The sequence below is a fragment of the Sorghum bicolor genome, chromosome 8, assembly GCF_000003195.3.
Source record: "Sorghum bicolor cultivar BTx623 chromosome 8, Sorghum_bicolor_NCBIv3, whole genome shotgun sequence".
Taxonomy (NCBI): Eukaryota; Viridiplantae; Streptophyta; class Magnoliopsida; order Poales; family Poaceae; genus Sorghum; species Sorghum bicolor.
Genome location: NC_012877.2, coordinates 41,491,094 through 41,514,137, shown reverse-complemented (window position 1 = coordinate 41,514,137; position 23,044 = coordinate 41,491,094). Strand labels below are relative to the sequence as shown.

Genomic DNA, 23,044 nt, shown 5'->3' with positions numbered 1-23,044 from the left:
TGATCTTGATCTTAGAATTATGACAAAACTCTCACTAGGGTCAACATGATTTGACCAAACACATTACACATGCAAGTTGCACTCAAGGTTTGTTTTGATAATAGATGTATATGGCTGTGGTAGGATTTTTCTTGCTAATGAGGAGTGAATATCATTATGGTCTTATGTCATTTTCAAAATAAATTTTTAAGTACTTCCCCAAAAAAAATTAAGTACCTTGAATATCTCAATTATCTCTAACCTCTTGCTTCTCTCTTGCACCACAAGGTGTTTCTCAACTGAATAAATAGGCAAGATACCTCTCTTGGATGAGGTGGAGTATAAATACTCTCCATCAAGTCTAAGGGTCGGCCACTCGAATTCCACAGAAAACGAGTGCATCGGACGCGCTTGATGTTGCACCGAACGCACTCCAGAGAGTGTCTGGTGCAACTGTAACGGCTAGTTGTACTTGCAAAACTTTCTCACACCGGACACTCCTTTGATCGTCCGGTGTCTCACTCAGGTCTCGTCCGGTGAGAAACAATTTTGCAACCCTCTCTAGGTAAGAAACCGGACGCACCCCGTAGGGTCCGATGCGTGCGTCCGCTGCCTAATCCTAGACACTCGGCGCGCTGGCTCAACTCCAGCGTACACCGGACATGCCAACAGTGACACTGTGGCGTCCGGCGCCAGCGTCCGGTGCTCCTAAACAAAACACTTCATCAAATCGTGAACTTTTCAAAACGAAGTTCAATTCTCTCAATCTAAGGACATTCTCAGAGCTACCTAGTGCTAGATTTATCAAGTGTGCACCACACCTAAACCTAAAGCTTTATCTAGACCAAGCTACCCATTCAATGCCCCCCTTAATAGTACGGTTAAAGGAAAAACAAAGTCCTAAACTACTCTAAGTGCCCTTCAACTCCATATGGCACTAAGACCTAGTCTAGTCTTGACGACGTCCAACAATTCTTTAAAAACCAAAACAATTTCTACCATCAAGTAGACATGAACGTCTTAGTCCATCAATCACCATTACTATGACCTAACTCAAATAATTTTGCCACTGCAAAAAACACGTTAGTCACAGTAATCAACATTGTCATTAATCACTGAAACTCATTAGGGGCCTAGATGCTTTCACACCCTAGGGGGTATTTGAATGGTTTTGCAAAGGTGAGGGGGTTAAATAACTAGTTTTATAGGTTAAGGGTTGAAGTAATCAAGTTGCAATACATTGAGAGGTTTTGTAGGCTTTTTTCATAAAACTTACCTCCTATCTCTAGTTTCACCATTTCAAAAAGCAGAAAGCCAAAAGCCAAAATCTTGTGCAAGATGCTTTCAAAACTATACTACCCAAAAGTAGCTGCTCTAAAAAGGCAGCTTCCAGTTTCAACCCCTTTGGTTGGTTTTTGACTTTTTGAAAGCAACATAGCTCCCAAAAGCCCAACTAAAGGCATCCAAAGTCATATGTCAAGCAAAACCGAGGAAAACAAATTTCCAGAAAAGAATATTCAAAGCCATTTGAATTGATTTGATATCGTAGGCTCCAGGAAATTACTCAGTACTCCAAATAGACTGTTCAAATTTTGATGCTTTAAAACATTGGTGTTCTACTGCTGAACTTCTAAAGTTCAGCGAGGTGTTATAGATGTCACATTCCGACTAAAACCATTGAACTCCTTTTTTTTCTATGCCTCCCCATAAACTAGATCGATAGGCTCCCAAATTGCATGTTCCATTCTTCATAAGTTCCCAGCTCGCTTGAGGAAACAGAAGGTCTTACCTCCTGCATAGCATTCTCGAAATCCTGCACATTTCAATAAGCATAATAAACTTCATAAATAAGGTGAGTTATACTACCTATGTCCCTAAAAGGATGCAACTATGGGTTGCATGCTACTTAAAGTGTTTCACGTTTGACTAAGTTTTCTAGTAAATAATATTCATATTTATGGCTCCAAATCAATTTATTATGAAAATAAATTTTGTAATTAATCTAATGGTATTTATTTAATATTATAAATATCTATAATCGGTCGATATACTAAAACATGACGTTGTTCTAGAATTGCATTCTTTTGGGGATGGAAGGAGTACTACTCGACATCAAAAGTGATCCTTTGAGCAAATAAAACTTCTTTTTCTTTTTATTAGATGACCAGAAATCGCTGATTTTGTGGACTAATACCTTCAGCATCACTGGTCGCATATCCTCCTTGCTGAGCTTTGTGATTTCAACGCCCCTTTGAAGAGCCTCTCTTAGGGGTCCCATTGAGGCATCTTTCACTAAGTTTTTCATGTCAGATCCTGAGTAGCCTGGAAATAGTAAGGATTATTTAAAGCAGCTAAATTCAGTATGATCACCTCAAGCTGATAAGATAATAGCAACATTAAGAAACTTGGATGGTTATACCTTCAGTTAATTTACAGATAGCACTTGTTTCTTCTTCCGAGAGCATGAAAAGACCATCTTTCTCCAATAGATTGCGAATTATCCAAGCCCGTGCTTCTTCACAACCACAGTGCACTAAGGTTTCTGCAATGATAAGTATAAAAGAAAAGAAATAGTATTACCTGATGAAGGAAGAGGGATGTATAGACGTTTTGTGAGTCGCCTACGCGCTGCTTCATCCAGTTCCTGGGGTCTGTTTGTTGCTCCTGCCATCATTTGCTCCATCAGTATGCTACTAGTTTACTCGCCATCCTTTATTAGATGCCCCATGTTTCAAGTTTTTCATAACATTTAAAATACATGCAACAAATTTACAAGACTAACATACATGAGTTGTAGTTACAGCGAGTGGAGGAAAATGTTATCAGATTGTATGATCGAGGCTAGTCCTAAGACCACCGTTCATCGATCAAGGTATGCTGCTTCCAGAGGACAGGTGCTTGACTCCAGATCTAGGCTACAGGCCCCGGTACGGGACCAGGCAGAGACAGGCAAAGGCAAGAGTATGGGTGAAAATGGTACAAATATTTTCTAAGTCCGTATCTGAGTCCAAATATTCAACATCCGATACCGTATTCGTATCCAAATACTAAAATCGTATATTTATAATGTCATCCAATAGTATCCTATCCGGCATGGTTGATACTATCCGTATTCAAATCCGAACACTGGACAGAAAAATGAAACCAAATGCAATATCAGTCATATCCGATCCATTTTTAGAGGTGTTAGTGTGAACTCTTCCCCTGTATCCAACCCCCTCGGGTCCTGCTCTCAGGGCCCTTCGGGACTGCCTATTAGTCATTAACTATCTGGCCCTTTGGCCCTTGTACTCTCTATATATGTAACTCCTCTCCTGTAATCTATTCATTATGGAATACTAATCCTATTCACATGGTATCAGCCGTCCGATAGGACCTGTGCCCTCTCCCTCTCGCTTCCGCTCCTCTGTTCTCGCGCGCGTCGTAGGTTGCCGCGCCCGCGCTCGTCCCTTCGAGCCCCGCGCGTGCCCTCTCGACGGCTGCGCTCCTCCATGGCTGGCGCCTCTGCCCCCACCGATGCCATCTCCACCGCCACCCGGCTGCGCGACGAAACCCTCGCCGCTGCCAAGGCACTGGAAGATGAGGACGCCTCCCTCCACTCCGTCAACACGACGTGCAGCGAGCAACTCCACAGGGAGGCCGAGTTGCACACGTCTGCTGCCGCTGCCCAAGAGCGCGTCCGCGCCGCCGCCGACGCCCTGGAGCAGGAGGTCGCGGCCCTTCGCGATCGTCTCCGCGCTGAATCCCACCGCGACGACACCCATGATGATGACGATCGGTCCGTTTCCTCGGATGCTGCGGCCATCGCTCACCTCCACACTCAAGCTGCGGCAGTTCAGAACATCAAGAACCTGGTCCCCATCGTCCTCGAGCTCCAGTCGCCCCTGTACTCCAAGTGGCGCGGCTATGTTCTCCTCACTCTCGGCCAGTTCCATCTGACAGATAACGTTCTGGAAGATGTGCCTCCCCTCAACGATCCGGCATGGCCACGCATGGACTGCGTGGTCGTCTCCTGGCTGTTCAACAGCATATCTCCCGACGTCCTGGACATTATCCACGAGCACACCGGCATCTCTGCTCGGATGGCTTGGCTTCGGATCGAGCAGCAGTTCCTGGGAAATCAGGAATCCCAGGCCTTGATCCTCGATGCTGAATTCCGCAATCTCTCCCAGGGCGCTCTCTCCATCGACGACTACTGCCGCACGATGAAGAACAAAGCTGATGCTCTTGCTGCTCTTGGCGAACCCGTCACCGACCGCACCCATGTGCTGAATGTTCTGAGAGGCCTCAATGAGCGCTTCCAGTTCATGTCCCAGCTCATCACTCGCCAGCGGCCGTTCCCCTCCTTCACCGACGTCCGCAGCGATCTGCACTTGGCTGAACTCAACATGGCACAGTCTACACCGCCTCCCTCGGCCTTCGTCGCGTCGCCATCCAGCAAGGTGGCTGCCACCCCTCGTCCTCCCCAAGGACCTTCTTTCCCGGGGGGAGCTCCTCCGGTGGTCGCGGCCGCCGTCGCCGCGGGGGCCGTGGCCCAGGCGGCCCAGGCAACCAAGGCGGTACTGGTGGCCACAACGGCTCGCCATGGCCCTCCTTCCTGCACCCGTGGACTGGGTCCATTCACATGTGGCCTGGATCCACCCCTGGTGCCCCAGGTGGACCTCGTGCGTCTTCCCCTCGCGTCGGCTTCCCACCCCAGCAGCAGCAAGCCATGCTGGCTGGCGCCTCCTTCCCTGGGATGACTCCAGCGCCATTCCAGCATCCTGTTCTGCCTAGCGCTGGTCTGCAATCCCAGGTTCAAGCTTCAACTCCAGCCCCTGCCTGGGCTCCATGGGATCCTTAATGTCTCGCCGCCGCTTTCAGCACAGTCACCCTCAACCCGCCAGGCAACTCGGAGTGGGTCGTCGACTTGGGTGCGACCTCTCATATTGCTTCCAGTCCTGGTATGATCACCCCTTCTCCTTTCCCCTGTTCTCACACCTCCATCATTGTCGGCAATGGAGCTACTATTCCTGTTGTGGGCACTGGTTTCTCAACCATTCCCAGGCCCTTTCACCTCAACAACGTTCTTGTAGCTCCCTCTATTCTCAAAAATCTGCTCTCCGTTCGCCAATTTACTACTGACAATTTTGTGTCCATTGAATTTGACCCTGCTGGTCTGTCTGTGAAGGATCTGCATACAAGGACCACTCTTCGCTGATGTGACAGCACAGGGCCCCTCTACACCTTGCAGCTGCCATCGTCTTCTTCCAACCCGTGTGCCCTCGTCGCCACTCCTTCACCAATTGATTGGCATCGTCGTCTCGGCCACCCCGGCAAGGATGCCCTTCAGCAGCTTCTTCAGTCTTCTTCTATCATCACCAACAAGACTAGCGACGTCTCCTTGTGTCATGCTTGTCAACTCGGTCGGCATGTCCGTCTACCGTTCACTAGTTCCACCTCCCGAGCTTCAAAACCTTTTGATTTGATACACTGTGACCTGTGGACCTCCCCTGTTCCTAGTGTATTTGGTTTTAAATATTACTTAGCTATTCTCGATGATTGCACTCATTTTCTTTGGACTTCCCCCTTCGCCTTAAGTCCGACACTTTTTCTACTCTTTCTCACTTTTTCGCCTATGCTCTCACTCAATTTGGGTGTTGCATTAAATCTGTCCAGTGTGATAACAGTCGCAAATTCGACAACTCCACTTCCCGCGCCTTCTTTCCAAAGGCGTCTCACTCCGTATGTCTTGCCCTTATACCTCGCAGCAAAACGGCAAGGCTGAGCGCATTCTTCGCACAACAAATAACGTCATTCGCACCCTTCTCTTCCAAGCATCCATGCCCCCTCACTACTGGGCAGATGCTCTAGCCACTGCCACCTATCTCATCAACCGTCTCCCCACCAAAACACTGCATATGTCCACCCCTTTCTTCACCCTCTACGACTTCCATCCCTCCTACCATGAGCTTCGAGTGTTTGGCAGCACTTGCTATCCCAATCTCACAACCACTTCCCCACACAAACTTGCTCCTCGCTCTACCTTGTGCTCCTTCCTTGGTTACTCTGCTGACCACAAAGGATATCGGTGCCTTGATCTCGCCACTAACCGTGTCATTATTTCCCGACACGTCGTTTTTGACGAATCATCCTTTCCCTTCCAGCACCACCGCCCCTCTCCTCCACCTACTGAACTTGATTTTCTAACTAATGAAGAGCTCCCTGTAGCTCCCTTTTTCTCTGCAGGAACCCCGAGGTTTCAGCCTGTGGCTGTTGTGCCGGCTGGCCCGTCTCGGTCAGCGCCCCGCGCTCCTCCACCTGGCTTCTCAGCGCCTCTGGACATGCCCCCAGTTCTCCCTGGTACACCTGGGCATGTGTCCTCGGTGTCTTCTCCACGGCAGACGCCTCCGGCGCCCCCGGATTCCGCGGTGCTTCCAGCAGCACCTCAGGATCCCCCAACATCCCATGATCATGGGGTCCCTCAGGTGCCCACGGTGTCCTTGGCACCACAGGCAGCACCACTACCACCTTCCTGCTACAACAAGCCTCCTGTCATCCACGTCTACACTCGGCGACCCCCTCCACCGGCTTCGCCTCCCAGCCCACAGCCACCACGACGTTCCAGCATGGTTCCTTCCCCGCCTTGCTATATCAAGGAAGTTCCGCCTGCTGGTGCTGTTCCCATTTCCCCTATTGTCAATAATCATGAGATGATGACCCGCGGGAAATCTGGATTTCGTCAAGTTCGCTTTGGTCTGCACACTGAGCCCCTCTCTCCAATCCCTCGCTCTTGCCGTGATGCCCTCGCTGATCCTCACTGGCGACGAGCAATGGAAGAGGAGTATGCTGCTCTCATGGACAACCATACTTGGGATCTGGTCCCTCGCCCCGCTACAGCCAACGTGGTCACTGGTAAATGGATATTTAAGCACAAATTTCATGCTGATGGGTCTCTTGACAGAAACAAAGCCCGCTGGGTACTTCGCGGATTCACTCAACGACCTAGCATTGATTATGATGAAACTTTCAGCCCTGTGGTTAAACCTACAATAGTTCGTACAGTTCTCACCATTGCTCACTCTCGTGATTGGCCGATCCATAAACTAGACGTGAAGAATGCCTTTCTCCATGGGACTCTCTCTGAGACTGTATATTGCTCCCAGCCGACAGGATTTATTGATTCTGCTCTTCCTGGTCATGTATGCAAACTCAACAAATCACTGTATGGTCTCAAGCAGGCACCTCGGGCATGGTACAGTAGCTTTGCTTCCCACCTTCTCAGCATGGGGTTCTCTGAAGCACGGACTGACACGTCCTTGTTCATCTACCGCCACGGCACCGACACTGTCTACTTGTTCCTATACGTAGATGACATAGTACTCACTGCCTCTTCTGACCAGCTGCTCCGTCGGGTCATTGATGCTCTCAAGACCGAGTTTGCCATGAAGGATCTTGGACCCCTCCACCATTTTCTCGGCATGGTTGTTCAGCGTCGAAGTGACACTTTGTTTCTCTCTCAGCAGCAATATACCTTGGACATACTGGATCGCCATGGCATGAGCGGCTGCAAGCCTTGTTCCACTCCTGTCGACACTTGCGCCAAGACTTCTACCTCTGATGGGCCTCCTGTCACTGACCCTTCAGCATATCGCAGTCTGGTCGGCGCCCTCCAGTACTTAACATTCACCAGACCTGATATTGCGTACGCTGTCCAGCAAGTTTGTCTACATATGCATGACCCTCAGGAGGTTCATCTAGCTGCTGCCAAACGGATTCTGCGTTATCTTCAGGGCTCCCTCGACTACGGCCTTGTCATTCCCCGGTCATCTCCAACACAACTTACTGTGTATACTGATGCTGACTGGGCTGGCTGCCCCGATACTCGTCGCTCCACCTCTGGGTACGCAGTTTTCGTCGGCAGCAGCCTTGTATCTTGGTCTTCGAAGCGACAGCCCACCGTCTCCCGTTCTAGCCCTGAGGCCAAATACCGTGTTGTTGCCAACGGCGTTGCAGAGGCCCCATGGCTACGACAGCTCCTACAGGAACTTCATCATCCTCTGGACACCGCCTGCCTCGTCTACTGTGACAACGTCAGTGCCGTCTACCTCTCCACCAACCCCGTGCAACACCAGCGTACCAAGCATGTGGAAATTGATCTTCACTTCGTCCGGGAACGGGTCGCTATTGGTGTTGTCCGTGTCATGCATATTCCCACCACATCACAGTTTGCTGATGTCTTCACGAAGGGTCTTCCCTCCACTGTCTTCATGGACTTTCGCTCCAGCCTGAATGTCCGCTCCGCTGACGTTCTGACTGCGGGGGGCTGTTAGTGTGAACTCTTCCCCTGTATCCAACCCCCTCGGGTCCTGCTCACGCCCCTTCGGGACTGCCTATTAGTCATTAACTATCTGGCCCTTTGGCCCTTGTACTCTCTCTATATATGTAACCCCTCTCCTGTAATCTATTCATTATGGAATACTAATCCTATTCACAAGAGTCACCGACAGGAAAGAGGCGGAGGACGAAGGACTAGGTGCCAGCGGAGGAGATACAGGCACCAGCAGAGGTTCAAACACTAACAAGGAGAAGAAGGCCGAGGCATGAGAAAAAGGGAGGAAAAAAATGGTGTACGGGAAAAAGCGGCAGCTGCGGCTTCGACTAGAGCTACTCCTCCAGTCCTCTTCACAACATACTAGTTATATACTCCCTCCGTATAGGATTTAGAAGTTGTTTTGGACAAGGTTTGGGTCAAACATTGGGAATATAAATCATCAATAACTTTTATATTATTGAGTTTACAAATGTGAAAATTGTCAAAGTCACTACATCTCAATGTCTCCCTCACGCATTTTTGTCTCCGAGCACTCCGATTTACGCCACCAGGTGCTCTCTTGCTCACACGACAGGTCACAAGGGCCCCAAAAGACGCTACAGTGGCTGCGGGGCAATTTCTTCATCGCTAGTGACCGCACCTTGGTGCGCGACTACGGCACGTGCTAGCGCAACAAGACAAAGTCCCTGCAACCCACCGGTCTATTGAGCCCCTTGAGGTGTGGGCTGACATTTCAATAGATTTCATCCAAGCTTCATCCTAGTAATGGATAGATCACCCAAGTTTGGGTCCGTAAGTAGTGACAATCGCCCTATGGATTTCATCGAGGGCCTGCCCAAGGTCCAAGACAAATCGGTCATCCTCATCGTCGTTGACCGCTTCTCCATGTACGCCCACTTCATCGCCCTCAGTCACCTGTACACCGCCACGTCCATTGTGAGGGCATTCTTCGAGGGGATTGTTCTTCGAAGGGGTTGTTCACCTCCATAGGTTCCCTACCTCCATCATCACCCTGTCTTCACATGTCATGTGTGGCACAACCTCTTCAAGATGGAAGGTGTCACCCTCCGCATGAGCACGACCTTCCAACCACAGAAGGATGATCTGAGGTGGTGAACAAACTGCTCGCCACATACCTGCGCTGCGTCAATGGCGACCGACCACCAGCATGGGTTGCTTAGCTCCCGTGCGCAGAGTACTACTATGACACATCCTTCCATATCGCCCCTCCGTGCAATGTCGTTCCAAGTTGTCTACAGGCAACCTCCTCCGCCCTTGTTGTCGTACGCGGCGAGCACCGCCCGCACGGACACTGTCAACCATCTCCTTCGCGAGCACGACAACTTCCTTCGGGGGTCCAGGAGCATATATTCCATGCTCAGCAAGTCTCAAAGCGCTACTACGATGCCAACCACCATGAACTGGAGTTTGCATTGAGAGACTAGGTGTGGCTATGCCTTCACCACTCTACGCACTCACGCACTCGCTCGAGCCTTGAGCCAAGGGAAAGCTCGACCCTAGCTATGCTGGCCCATTCTAGATTCTCGTGCACATCGGCACGGTGGCCTACCAGCTCCAGCTATCGGAGGGTGCCCACCTACACGATGTTTCACATGGGGCTGTTGAAGTTGTTCCATGGCAATCCTCTGACCACAACCCCACCGGTGCACCCCACACATGATAGCCGCTTGCTACCTGCTCTAGAGCGTGTCTTGGACACTAGGTTCATCGTGGCTTCTAGCACATCCTCGCCCAATGGCGCCGCATGAGTGTTGAGGAAGCCACTTGGGAGCTGCTCCAAGCGTTCAGGGATCTTTACCCAGATGTTCAGCTCGAGGACAAGCTATTTGATGAGGCGGGGAGAGATGTTATGCCGGCACACTAGTGGCTAGGATGGCGCCAGCCATTAGGGACTAATGGCCCAGATTATCTCCCTAACTTGTTATTTCCTTTATTTAGAATCTTAGTCCTTGAATATGATCTGAGTTGGTTGTTTAGGAAGGGATAAATATCCCCAAACAGTAATGAGATGATTAAGCAGAGCAACAATTTTGTTGCTAGGCTTCCCCTAAGCCCTCTTGATCTCTCTCGCTCTCTACTGCTGCACCGTGGTCACCATGACGCCCACTAGCCGCCGCCTGCCTAAACCCCATCCCCCAATATTCCATCCCTACAACCTCCACAGCAATACTCGTAGATCAGATTATGTCAAAACTAAGCTCTCACACTAGTCTACCCAAGGTTCAATATGAACTCTCCTTTATATTGTTTCTCTTTTCTGTTTCCTTTTGCTTGGTGTTTTTGTCGAAAGTTCAATATCAACTCCATTGGACATGCATATGATACGGCATTGCCGCTGTGGGGTACGCAGGGGAGAACGGAGGAGTAGGTGAGATTGAGAATTGGAACGCAGAGTGTATTGGGGAAACAGAGCGGAAGGTTCTTCGCCGGTGGCCACGGCTGAAGCGCCTGTGGACACCGTCGAAGGGAAACTCGCCCGCTCTTGGGAGGTTCTATTTCCTTCGATACCGATTACATCCTTTCTAAGCTACCTTTATACGTTAGGTGCTTTCCCTAACAAACCAAAATAGAGATCCTAAAATCTCTCCCAACTTATTGACTTCTAAAACTAACTAGAGGCGCCTTAGCCACTATTGGCTACGGCACGCCTGCCCCTGCGCCGGTACTGCCGGCCTACAAAGGAGTCCACAACATTTCTCTCCTCCCCAACAAATAGCTCGTCCACGAGCTGAAACAGCGGATAACGCTCCTTAAACTCGGCAATGGGTTCCCAAGTAGCATCAGCAGCAGTGCAGCCATCCCACTGCACCAAGAGCTCCCAATGCCCTCTATTAAGACGAGCACGGACCACTTGAGTAGGAGAAGGAACCACGCGTCCACGAAGGATGTCTAGTGGAGGCATGATTGTAGCAGACGGATCACCAGTGAACTTCTTCAGTAGAGCAACATGGAAGACATCATGAATGCGCGCCTTCCGAGGCAGCTGCAGGCAATAAGCGACTGCTCCAAACCGCTCCACCACCTGATACGGCCCAAAATAGCGTGGAGCAAGCTTCAAAGGGGAGGCTGCTGTGATGCCAACAGCAGTCCTCTGATGCAGACGAAGCAGTACCCAATCACCAACAGCGAACTCCACATGGCGACCTTTCTGGTTGTGGTGTTCGCGCATGGTGTCCTGAGCAAAGATGAGGCGTTCACGAATTTCTGCCAGGAACGTGTCACGGTCCTGGAGCTGGCGATCAATAGCAGCCACACGGGCTGCGCCTGGAGTGTAGGACACCAGAGCCGGCGGCGCTCTGCCATAAACCACTTCAAATGGTGTGGTCCGAAGAGCAGACTGATATGAAGTGTTGAAGCAATACTCCGCCCATGGCAACCACTGCAACCAAGAGCGAGGGCGATCACCGGCTAAGCACCGCAAGTACATAACAATGATCCGGTTGGTGACCTCTGACTGACCATCCGTCTGAGGGTGAAAGGCTGAGCTGCGCAGAAGCTTTACACCAGCCAACTTGAACAATTCCTCCCAAAAGCGGCTGGTGAAGACCGTGTCCCGGTCGCTGACAATCGAGCAAGGAAAACCATGAAGCCGAACAATGTTGTCGAAGAATGCCTGGGCTACTGACTGCACGGAATAAGGGTGGCTGAGAGCCACGAAATGAGCCATCTTGGAAAAGCGGTCGATGATGGTCAAGATGACCGATTTGCCACCGACTCGTGGAAATCCCTCCACAAAATCCATGGCAATGTCACTCCAGACATGAGTCGGCACCGGTGTAGAAGACCAGCCAGGTGGAGATGCTCTATCTTGTTACGCTGACAGACGGCGCAGCCGTGAACGAAATCGCAGACTAACCGATGGGTGCGGTTTTTGTAAAAGGAAGCCCGCAGCCGATGGAGTGTTTTCTGGACACCCTCATGGGTAGCCTCATGAGCATCTTGGAGCAGTTGTGACCACAAGCTGGAGCCGTCAAGAACGAACACACGGCTGTTGTATAGCAGCAAGCCGTCGACCAACTGCCAGTCGTCCGGCGCCGTGCCTGCAGCAAGCTGGTTATAGAGGTTCTGGGCTGTCGTATCATCCAGCAGCTCAGCACGTAGGGTATCATAGTCGGTGAAGAGAGGCCCAGAGAGAGCCAAGGCTGCTGCCTCCTCGTCACGGCGGGACAGCGCGTCCGCCACGGTGTTGAGCTTGCCGGCGCGGTACTCGACCGTGAGGTCATAACCAAATAGCTTGGACACCCATGTGTGCTGAGGAATTGTCGTTAGGCGCTGGTCGAGGAGGAACTTGAGGCTCCAGTGGTCGGTGCGAATGGTGAACGCCCGACCCCAGATGTACGGCCGCCAGTGACGAACAGCCTTGACCAGCCCAATGAGCTCACACTCATAAGCTGGCAGCTTGGCATGATGAGGAGCAACTGGCCGGCTGAAGAAAGCAATGGCGCCATCGCCTTGGTGCAGCACAGCACCAAACCCAGCGCCGGACACATCGCAGTCCACAACGAACCGCTTGGTGAAGTCCGGAAGCTGAAGAACAGGCGCTGTCTTGAGGGCGAGGAAGGCGGCGTCGGCCTCCGCTATCCAGGTGAAGGCTTCCCGTTTGAGGAGAGCAGCCAGCGGTGCGGCGACACCGACCTTGTCCGCATCCATGGTGACCCCCTTGGCTGTGATAATGTGGCCAAGGTAGGCCATAGATGGCTCACCGAAGGAACACTTGGAGCGCTTGGCGAAGAGATGATGGTCACGCATCTATTGCAGCACAGCTTTGACATGTTGTAAGTGCTCAGCCCACGAGTGGCTGTAGATTAGAATATCATCAAAAAAAAAAACCAAGACAAAGCGGCGGATGAATGATTTGAGCACATCGTTCATGAGAGCCTGAAATGTCGCCGGCGCATTAATGAGGCCAAAAGGCATGACGAGGAACTTGAAATGCCCGCGGTGGGTCCGAAAGGCTGTCTTGGCGACGTCATCCGGATGCATGCGCACCTGGTGGTACCCGCTGCGTAAGTCAATCTTGGTGAAGAAGCGGGCACCGTTCAGCTCGTCGAGTAGCTCGTCGACCACAGGAATCGGAAACTTGTCCTTCACGGTGGCATCGTTGAGGGCGCGATAGTCGACGCAGAAGCGCCAACTGTCATCGTGCTTGCGGACGAGGAGCACCGGGGAGGAAAATGGTGAGGTCAACTCCCTGATGATCCCTTGACTGAGCATGTCCTCGCACTACCGCTCGATTTCGTCCTTGAGGAGCTGCGGGTACCGGTACGGGCGCACCGCCACCGGTGGAGTGCTTGGCAAGAGGTGGATCTTGTGGTCATGGCGCCGTGGTGGTGGCAGACCACGGGGTTCCTCAAAAATGTCTTGGTACGACTGCAGCAGCTCCTCCAGCACCGCACGAGGGTCAGCAATGGTGCGGACGGCCACACCTTGTTCATGCCAGTCCAGTGATGAGAACGGCCGTTGGACCAGAAGGACATTGCCAGGGCGCCGAAATCCCAGACGATGGGCCCCAGCATCCGGAGCCATTGGACGCCAAGGACCAGATCGAAGCCACCCAAGTCGAGTGCGAAACAGTCAATGGAGAAGGCCTCGCCGCCAATGGTGGCTGGAGTAGCGAGGCAGACACCCGGGCTGCGCACCCGGTCGCCATTGGCCACCATGACGCTGAGGCCGGTGCGTGGCGTGACGGTGAGACCCAAGCGCTGCGCAACCGCGGAGTGGACGAACGTGTGGGTGGAGCCCGTGTCCACCAACGCCCGGAGCTAGACGCTGCCCACTATGACCTGCAGTAGCATAGAATCCGCAGAGTTGAGGCCGGTTAGCGCGGAGAGGGAGATCTCCAAGTCGTTGATCTCACTGAGTGGGTGCTCCTCGCCCTCCGCCAGGTCCACGAGGAAGACACCGCCCTTGGTGGCGCACTTATGATCTTTGTTGTAAGGCTCAGGGCAAAAGTAGCACTGCCCATTCTGCCTTTTCTCCTCCATCTTGGCCGCCGAGAGACGGCGAAAGCGAGGGCGGGGGCCCTCTGTCTTGCTGTCTGATGCAGGGGCGCTGGAGACACCAGTGCTGGCCGACACGATGACACGGCGGGCAGATGGTTTAGGTACAGCAGAGCTGTTGACCGTCGAAGCCTCCGCATGGCGCTGCTCCTATGCCCTTGCGAGACTCATGGCCTTCTGAAGATTGGCGGGGTACTGCATCTCGACATCGTGGGCCAGTGGCTGGCCCAACCCACCCGTGTACAGGTCGATCACCGTCCGTGCTGCGAGGTTGTCACAGCGTGCGAGCAGGGCGAGGAACCGCTGCAAGTAGTCCTCCACTGAGCCTGTGCGGACCAGGGCCTTGATCTCGGCAATGGAGTTGGTGCGGATCGGTGGCCCGAAGCGAAGGTTGACGAAGTCGACAAAGTGCGGCCAAGGCACCATGCTGAAGTCACGCTCCATCTGGTAGTACCATTCAACAGCGGTGCCGTCAAGGTGCAGGGACGCCATCCACACCTTCTCATCCTCTGGAACACGGTGTCCACGGAAGAAATTGTCGCACTTGTTGAGCCAGGTCAGAGGATCAGACTCGTCGTTGAAGGTGGGAAAGGGGATTTTGGGCGGCCTGTGTTGCTCTCGGTGGCGATCGATGAATCCGCCTCCACCACGGTCATAGTCGCGGCAGCCTCGTCCATAGCCGCGGTCACCGCGGCCAGCGTAGCCGAAGTCGCGGTCACCACGTCCATCGCGATCGAAGCAACAACGTCCACCGCGCGAGTCATAGCCGTGTCTGCTCCAATCGTAACAGTCGCGGTCGTCGCGGCAGTCTCGATACTCGTAGGGGGCCCGATCCCGTGAGTCAGCCCCGTAGGCGAAGCGGCTCCCGCTCGCGGTACTCGTTCCACGCACGATCGCGCTCGAGGTCGTACGCGTCGGCGTCCGCATCCTGACGGTGTGTGTCGTCTCCGCCATCCTAATCCTCTGCTCTGCCAGTGCCTTTACCAGCATCAGGCTTGCCGATCTCGATGCGAGCCATTCGCTGGTCGTGGGAGTTGAGGCGGTTGGTGATGGTGGTGAGCTGGGCGAACATGCGATCAAATTTCGCATCCAGCCGCGCCTCCATGGCTGCAGGATCGACAGGAGTGCCGGACATGGTTGTCGATGCACCCAGAAGGGTCTCCGATACCAAATTGATACGGCGTTGCCGCTGTGGGGTACGCAGGGGAGAACGGAGGAGTAGGTGAGATTGAGAATTGGAATGCAGAGTGTATCGGGGAAACTGAGCGGAGGATTCGTCGCCGGTGGCCACGGCTGAAGCGCCTGTGGACTCCGTCGAAGGGAAACCCGCCCACTTTTGGGAGGTTCTATTTCCTTCGATACCGATTACATCCTTTCTAAGCCACCTTTATAGGTTAGGTGCTTTCCCTAACAAACCAAAACAGAGATCCTAAAATCCCTCCCAACTTATTGACTTCTAAAACTAACTAGAGGCGCCTTAGCCACTATTGGCTGCGGCACGCCTGCCCCTGCGCTGGTACTGCCGGCCTACAAAGGAGTCCACAACAGCATATAACTTCAAACTGTAGTTGTCTATACAATCTACCTATGCCATGATGCGTTAAAAAGAAACACAAAGCTGAAGATTGCTATGATGCTCAAAGCCTTAAACTGAGCATTTTTTACATTTGATGTTTGAGGTACCTATAAGTAAGATTTGCTCATTTCCAGTGTCAAAACCTTCCATCTCAATTAGAAACTGTGTTTTCAGTCTCCTGCTTGATTCATGTTCACCATCTGATTTGCGCTGCAATCATGTTAAAGGCTATCAGGAGTCCACAAAACATGATGTATATGGGCATAACAAAAACAAGACATCAGAATCAACAAACCTGAGACAATAATGAGTCTATCTCATCCACAAATATGACAGCAGGTTGACGACAACTGGCCACACCAAAAAGTGCCCTAACAAGTTTTTCACCCTCACCAATCTGCACAAGCAAAAGAATAAGAAACACTATCTGAAAACAGAATAATTACCATCATTTGCTATTATGGGGGCTGCTGCAGATATGCCACCCTGTGGTTGTGGACCTTATGTACTTTCAATGATGCAGTGGAAACTAGGGCGGGTGAGGCGGTGGGGTGAATAAGGATTAGAGTGCTCTGTGGATGCTATGCTACCGTACAGCATCATGCACAAGGACAACAAAACAAAACACTCAGGATTTTGGTGTTAGTTTTTCTTTTCAAAATTCTTTATTATACAGGGTTTCACCACTGAACTAGATATGGTTTGGAATAAAGATGGTAATTTTTACCCGAAACCCGATGGGTAATTACCTCATTAGGGTAAGGGTATGGCTATTTTTTGTACCCATGGGTAAGATAATGGGAAAAAAGCTTTACCCAGCGGGTAAGGGTATGAGACTGCATTGCCCATACCCGTTAACCCATGGATAAATTGAAACCGATAAATTATACTAGAATCATAGAACTTGTCGATTTTATGACTTGTTATCTAGTAATGATGGATTTATCCATTAGATCATTTGATTGTGTGTTCATATAGAAGAGTTTATTAATGATTTATGATATTTTGGCTAAATTTGGGAGCCTGATATATTAAAACATGTATTTTTTCATAGTAAATATTCTTCAAATCATGGGTAAAGATAACCCATAGGTTACCCGTTACCCGCATGGGTAAGGGTATGGGAAAAAACTTTTACCCATGCACGGATATGGGTAAATTGGCGGGTAAAATATTTTCTCGTGGGTAAGGGTATGGGTAACACATACCCAGCGGGTAATTACCCATTGCCATCCCTAGTTTGGAAGACTGAATCAGTTCCAATTCTACCAAGAAACAGCAGAAATGTTACCAAACGCAGCAACCACAAAATATTTCAGGTGTGAAACAGTATGGAGCGATTCGTATTTCCTCTGTTGGAGCTCAAAACCTGCAAGCCTGGTTTTGCATGGATTCTAGTTTCCCTACTGCGCACCAATAATTATAGTTTTCAGTATAATCCTTTTTTAGTGCAACAAATTAAAATGGGCTGTAATGAAGTTGTTCTTCACCACAAAAAGTTTCAGAACTTTTTTGAAGCATATTTCATTTATATGATATGATTCTTTTTATAAAGAAAATCGCATAGAATCCAAAATAACATCTAAACAGTTTCACAAAGTGAGTCTGATTCATCATCCAAAACATTTCCCGAGAATCTGGATCTGAAACATTTCTACAAAAATCTGGATCCCTGCCAAATGCACCCTCAAAGTGAAAGTTGTAGTCAAGGGACTGGATGGTTGCTGCCCACGACCTCGCCAGTAACAAATCAGCTAGGTTGTAGTGGATGTGCGATGGGGACTTAGTGAACATGGCTCCCTATCTATATAAGATAACAAACCACCAAATCTAATCTTGGCTACCTCCTGGCTCCTGAAGCATGGGTCTAGTCGCAAACAAGTTGATAGGTTGATGGGATTGAGGAATGGGAACACAGAAAACAGAATGAGGGATGCAAAAATCATAGTATGAAACTGGCTCTTCTGTTTTGTTTGAGAGATGAAACATGAAGCAGGTCTTTTTGGAAAAATAGTTAGAACAAAGTTTTTGGGCTGGGGAACATATCATTATTACAGGCAGCTACGGTCAGGGCTTATCTCCTAGGTAATAGGCCGTTTAAACCACGCTTTCCTTGTTGTGCACCGCTTCAACCGCTACTGGATACAGCATGCCGTCCAGCACCACGGCTCTGCCTAACTTCTGCTAGGCTGACCTCACAGCAAGTGCCACCAGTCTAGCGTCGACACGTCCAGGCTACAGCAACACAGCTCCGTGTCAAGATCGCAGTTTGCGTCGCAGCTCCGCGTCAAGGCTGCAGTTTCATGTCCGTGCCACAACACCGACGAGATCTTCCTTTTCGCAGCACCCACAGCAGCAGTTTGGCTCCGGCAAGCTTGGCGTGGCCTGGGCAGAGCTCACCGACGCAGAGCTTGCCGATGCAGCTCGCCAGTGCTGCTGGCTCTCGCTCCTAACAGCAAGTAACAAGGAACGATGGATCTTACAGCTCAGATTTGGTGTATGAGGAAGATGACGGGTCCAACAGTTTTTAGACGGGTCGACCCAAACTATCCTCCTTTGTGGTTTGGTCTGGGCTGGTTTGCTGGTTTGAGTGGTTTGCAACTAATCCGTGAACAGCCCTACCAGGTACTAAATCCAAACATACCATACACCTGCCATGCACATTAGAAAACAACCTTATATATCCCATGGCTACAAGCACACCACCAAATAGTATATTATATATCAATCAAGCAAGAATGAACTCCCGATCCGCAATTATTTTCCCCTACTAGTACTTCAAATCCACTTAAATTATGACATCTGACCAACTCCTGTTGTATTTACCCAGTAATGGTGGAGGGACTCTTACAGTTCTGATGGCACATTAATTTGAGTGAAGAGAGTAAAGGCATGTATATCAAGATGATGCAGTTTTGATAGTAAAATGATGGAATTATCAGTAGTAAAAAATGAAAACAATGTGCCGTGAATACCCATTTGCTTGTCAGTGAACTAGCAGATATGTAGAAAAATGTTGCCTTGGCTTCACCAGCTATTGCCTTTCCAATCATGGTTTTGCCTGTTCCCTGTAGAAAAACAGTTCATATATTTAGCATTGAGAAAAGAGAGGCACAGCACAAGAAGATGAGATAAATACCCACAGGAGGTCCAAACAACAGTAGACCTCTTCCAGGAGACCGACAGCCACGGAATATATCAGGACGTAGCAGTGGCCATATCACCATCTCTGTCACGCATTTCTTTGCATGTTCCAAACCAGCTATTGCAGTCAGGCATGAATTAGTTACAGGGGCAACAGAAATCCTGAAGACCAACAAGGAAACTACAAACCTATGTCATTCCAGCGAACATTAGGATCCCTATCCATTATTTCATTACTGACATGTTCAATAAGGCGAGATTCCAGATTCCTCAGCTTCTCAGGAAGCTCACCATCAGGGCCACAAAGCATGTCAATACTGATGATTATCAAAATTATTAGTAAGATATAATATGCACATACATATTTTGTAATTGTGACTATCATCCACATCAGGCATAATAGAATAGATGATGCACAATCTTTAGTGACAAAACCATCACAAGAAGGAAAAGATAAAATAATTCAAATGGTATTAGGTACTTAAGTTGGAAATACAGACCATTTCCTTGTTGAAACTTCCATGGACTCGTCATTTTTGCCAGTGACCCGTGAGATTGTTGTACCTGATCCTCCATTATTTCTGATAGGGGGTATAAAACTACCACGTGGTCCACGACGAGAATTCCAGCTTGGTCTCACGCCATAATTCCGTGTACTATGGTTGTTATCACATTGCGGTGATACAGAAGCACCTTGTAGACCACTACGTACAGACTTATGCACAACATCCATCCCCTAGAAAAGGAAAAAACACAGCAGAGGCACAAATTAGGTTGTCAAGACATCACAATTATTATCAATGCAGTTAAAGAGGTGTGGGAGGGACAATGTCACAATGGAAGTCTAAAAGTGTGTAACATATGTGGAAAATGGTGCCATGCCATGCAATAACCCCCTTAGTTAAAGGGTTTGCAATTTTGCATACAAGCTTAAAATAGTTTGAAGGTGATAAAATCGTAGTTTGAAGGAGACAAAATCGCTAATCAAGAAACAATTATCATGATCTGCAGAGAAACATTTAATAAATAAACATTTGACCCAAATATTTTCCAAAAAAACGGCATTGTCAACTGGTATTGGTGATTCAGGATTGCATTCAGTGATAGCCGCTACAAAAGTGAGAAATAGACAAACCATGTAACTAGCTAGGGCACTAGTCCATGAAGTTCTTTAGAAAAACAAAATGATATGACTTAAGCTCGCACCTTAACAACAATCAACTAATGAAGACAAGACCTACAACCTATAAACAGAAGCAGACTGGCAGTGGACAGTCAATATCTACAAGCCTATAACTGAACAAAACAAAAGCTGCACTGTATCTATTAAAAACCATTGGTGTTTTATGAAATTTACGTACAAGCCCTCGTCCTAAATATTTGTCAAACAGGACATAAAAATGGTACATACAACAAATAATATCAGGTTAGCAGCATAGATGAAAGTACATATTCTTACAATTGTGCATACCATCATTCTCTTGGCAGTTGTAAACTCATTGGCAGGAGCATCAGCTTCATCATTACTTGATGGAGAATTTGCAACCTCACATATAGGGCTTCTGAACCCTGCATGTTTACGCTTTGCATTCTGCAACTGCCCACGGGATTTCTCATCCTTTTCAGCGTCCAGATAAGCAGGATGCTGGTTACCATTTTGACTTGTTCTATTTTCAACACCAGCACACTCTTTAGATGAGTTATCTGTTTCGAACATATTTCTGTCAGGTATGCCATTTGCCTTCAAGGACTTGCTACTATATAATGATGCCAACTTCGTTTGCAGCATTAACTTTGAATCCCTGATGCTTAGCTTCTCATTTTCCATGTCAGCTTGGCTTTCATCAACGCATGGAGCCCATTGAACCGAGAACTCTTGGCATGTTGCATTCTTTCAAATTTCAATGCATATCATATGCAGAGAAAAGGTACTAAAACTTAGTGCGGAATAATTTAAGAATCTATGTAATTCTTCAAATAGTGCTTAATAATCAGCAGTAAGGACAGCACCACCCTTCAGAAATAACTTAATAAACAGAAACGTTAAGGAAGAATGGCAAGAAAAAGTATATAGAATAACACAAAAGAGAAGTAAAAGAAGTTGAAAAACATACCAGTTGTTCAGAAGCATTTGCTTTAGCCTTCTGAAGAAGAGCTTGGAAATACTTCGAACACTGGATTCTTTCAACATTATTGTCACCCTGCTTTGCAAAAACACAGCCAACATCTGTTCTTGCGAGCTCAAAAGCTGCACTGAACTCAATCACAACAATGGCAAGTATTAACACGTAAAAGAGGAATGTATTTAAGACCGTACACATTATAGTGTAATCTTCAAGAATCCAAGCACATATGAGCAAAAACAGTGATTTTTTTTGTAATACATAACAGTTTTCATCAGCTATTCTAACTCTAACTAAACTAAAAGAGACAAATAAATAAAAAGGCAACTTTTACTACTTCTGGGACTGATAAAGAGACATTTCACAATTTTTAAAGTTGCTGCAAATATTCTTGTTTCTGAAGTTCCAAATATTGGTTTAAATTTGCACAAACATTTCTTAATTTACACGTTTTTCAAACCTCAAATGCTTAATCATGTCCTATGATACACATACCCTTTTCGGCCTCACGCTAGCACACTATAATACAGGTTCTGGTCTCAAAACAATATATCTGTGAGATGGAACACAACTGAGACATGTTTCACACATGAGAAAGACAAAAAATTGTCCTAGGTAATAAAACATAAACATTAAACAACCAGAATATAGGATGAGGCTGCCGCTTCAATTACAGAACTTAGATAGCAACAAATCCTTTGTAGGACATGGTGGCACCCCAAACATTTGCATAACCTTAGCATTGGTGGAATAGCACCGTCAACTTTGAATATTCCTTTGCTATGAACATCCCATTTACCCACTACTAACATGTTTACCATGTTAGATTCTGACTTTAGCACATGTACCAGCTGACTAGTATTCTGCTACTTAGAGCAACTGAGCAAGTAGTTTCAATGAGAATTCCTTAGCATGGCAATCGGCAGCAACATCAAAGAGCATGTGAATACAAAGAAATAGCACAATATCTTTCCATCTACACATGCACTTTGCAAAATGTTACTTCTGGTTGGAAATATTACTACAATACCTGTGTTGCTGTGCAACCACATCTCATATAGATGAGAATAGATGAATAGAAGACATCGAGAACGGAAATTCCAAAGATCCGTGAGAACCAAACCACACATACAGTAAATCGAGGCAATTTTTTTGTAGCAACGTCTCAGCAAGTGAACTATAATATTTTATATTTGCAGCCTGCATAATGTAGCTGCAGTAGATTCCTCGGATCTAGACAGTCCGCATAGTTACCGTCGCGTTCCACGAGTTCGGACGCGAAATAGTGAGGGGGTGGATTACACGGGGACGGAGGTAGTGTTCCGTACCGGTCGGAGTCAGGGACGCGGGCGCGTGAGGCGGCGGCTAGCCGAGCGGAAGCCGCGGCGCGAATGGGCGCGACGAAGGCGGCGTCCTCGGGGCCTGCGCCTGCGGCTAGGGCCTGGCAGTCGAGGAAGCCGAGGAGGCGGAGCGCGAGCGCCTGTGCCAACATGACGTCCCCGTGCTCGAGCGCCGCGTCGGCGCCGAAGAGGAGGGAGTGGAGGCGCCGAAGCCGCTCATCCGCCTCCTCCCTCCAGTTTGTCGAGCAGCCGGCGACGCGAGGCGGCTCCACCATTTCAGGGGCGTGCTCGATGCCTCGATGCATTCCGCTCCGGCGTCTCGCCCTGTTTGTTTGAGTTTTTGCTTTTGGCTTCACAGGTCTTGGCTTTGGCTTTCGAGATGTTGGCTTTCGCCTTGTTTGTCTCTACAACTAAAAAGAGCCAAATGATATCGTCATATCCTTCTATCGGCCTGCCTCCCCCGCCGCATCCTTCCTCTCACCCATCTTGCCTAGCTATTCCCCTGCCTGCAACCACCGCAAGCGCACGACTCGAAGGTCGGCCGCACG

General features: G+C 49.0%; 1 protein-coding gene across 3 annotated transcripts; it reads right to left on the bottom strand.

Annotated features, from left to right (window-relative positions):
• On the bottom strand, positions 1,480-22,910 carry LOC8061254 (ATPase family AAA domain-containing protein FIGL1). Of its 3 annotated transcripts, none has more exons than XM_021445925.1 (13): positions 22,485-22,906; positions 21,148-21,286; positions 20,493-20,924; positions 19,534-19,769; positions 19,223-19,350; positions 19,033-19,151; positions 18,865-18,957; positions 16,185-16,286; positions 15,997-16,099; positions 2,560-2,643; positions 2,399-2,494; positions 2,174-2,301; positions 1,480-1,792 (listed from the first exon to the last, which is right to left on the bottom strand). In XM_021445925.1, exons 1-13 carry the CDS (start codon positions 22,799-22,801, stop codon positions 1,691-1,693), a joined length of 2,079 nt encoding a protein of 692 aa, XP_021301600.1. In that variant the 5' UTR covers positions 22,802-22,906; the 3' UTR covers positions 1,480-1,690. The 3 variants fall into 3 exon arrangements, with proteins under 3 accessions (XP_021301600.1, XP_002442112.2, XP_021301601.1); XM_002442067.2 differs by having other exon boundaries at positions 20,505-20,924; positions 22,485-22,903; XM_021445926.1 differs by lacking the exon at positions 2,560-2,643 and having other exon boundaries at positions 2,399-2,521; positions 22,485-22,910.

What these genes read in the sequence shown, in the direction of transcription:
- LOC8061254 (XM_021445925.1), bottom strand. Translation starts at nt 22,801, where the DNA reads ATGCATCGAGGCATCGAGCACGCCCCTGAAATGGTGGAGCCGCCTCGC. An exon ending in CGCGTCCCTGACTCCGACCG is followed by an intron (nt 21,287 to 22,484) that starts GTACGGAACACT and finishes GATTGAGTTCAG; the next exon opens with TGCAGCTTTTGAGCTCGCAA. An exon ending in TGAGCAAATCTTACTTATAG is followed by an intron (nt 2,644 to 15,996) that starts GTACCTCAAACA and finishes AAATGATGGCAG; the next exon opens with GAGCAACAAACAGACCCCAG.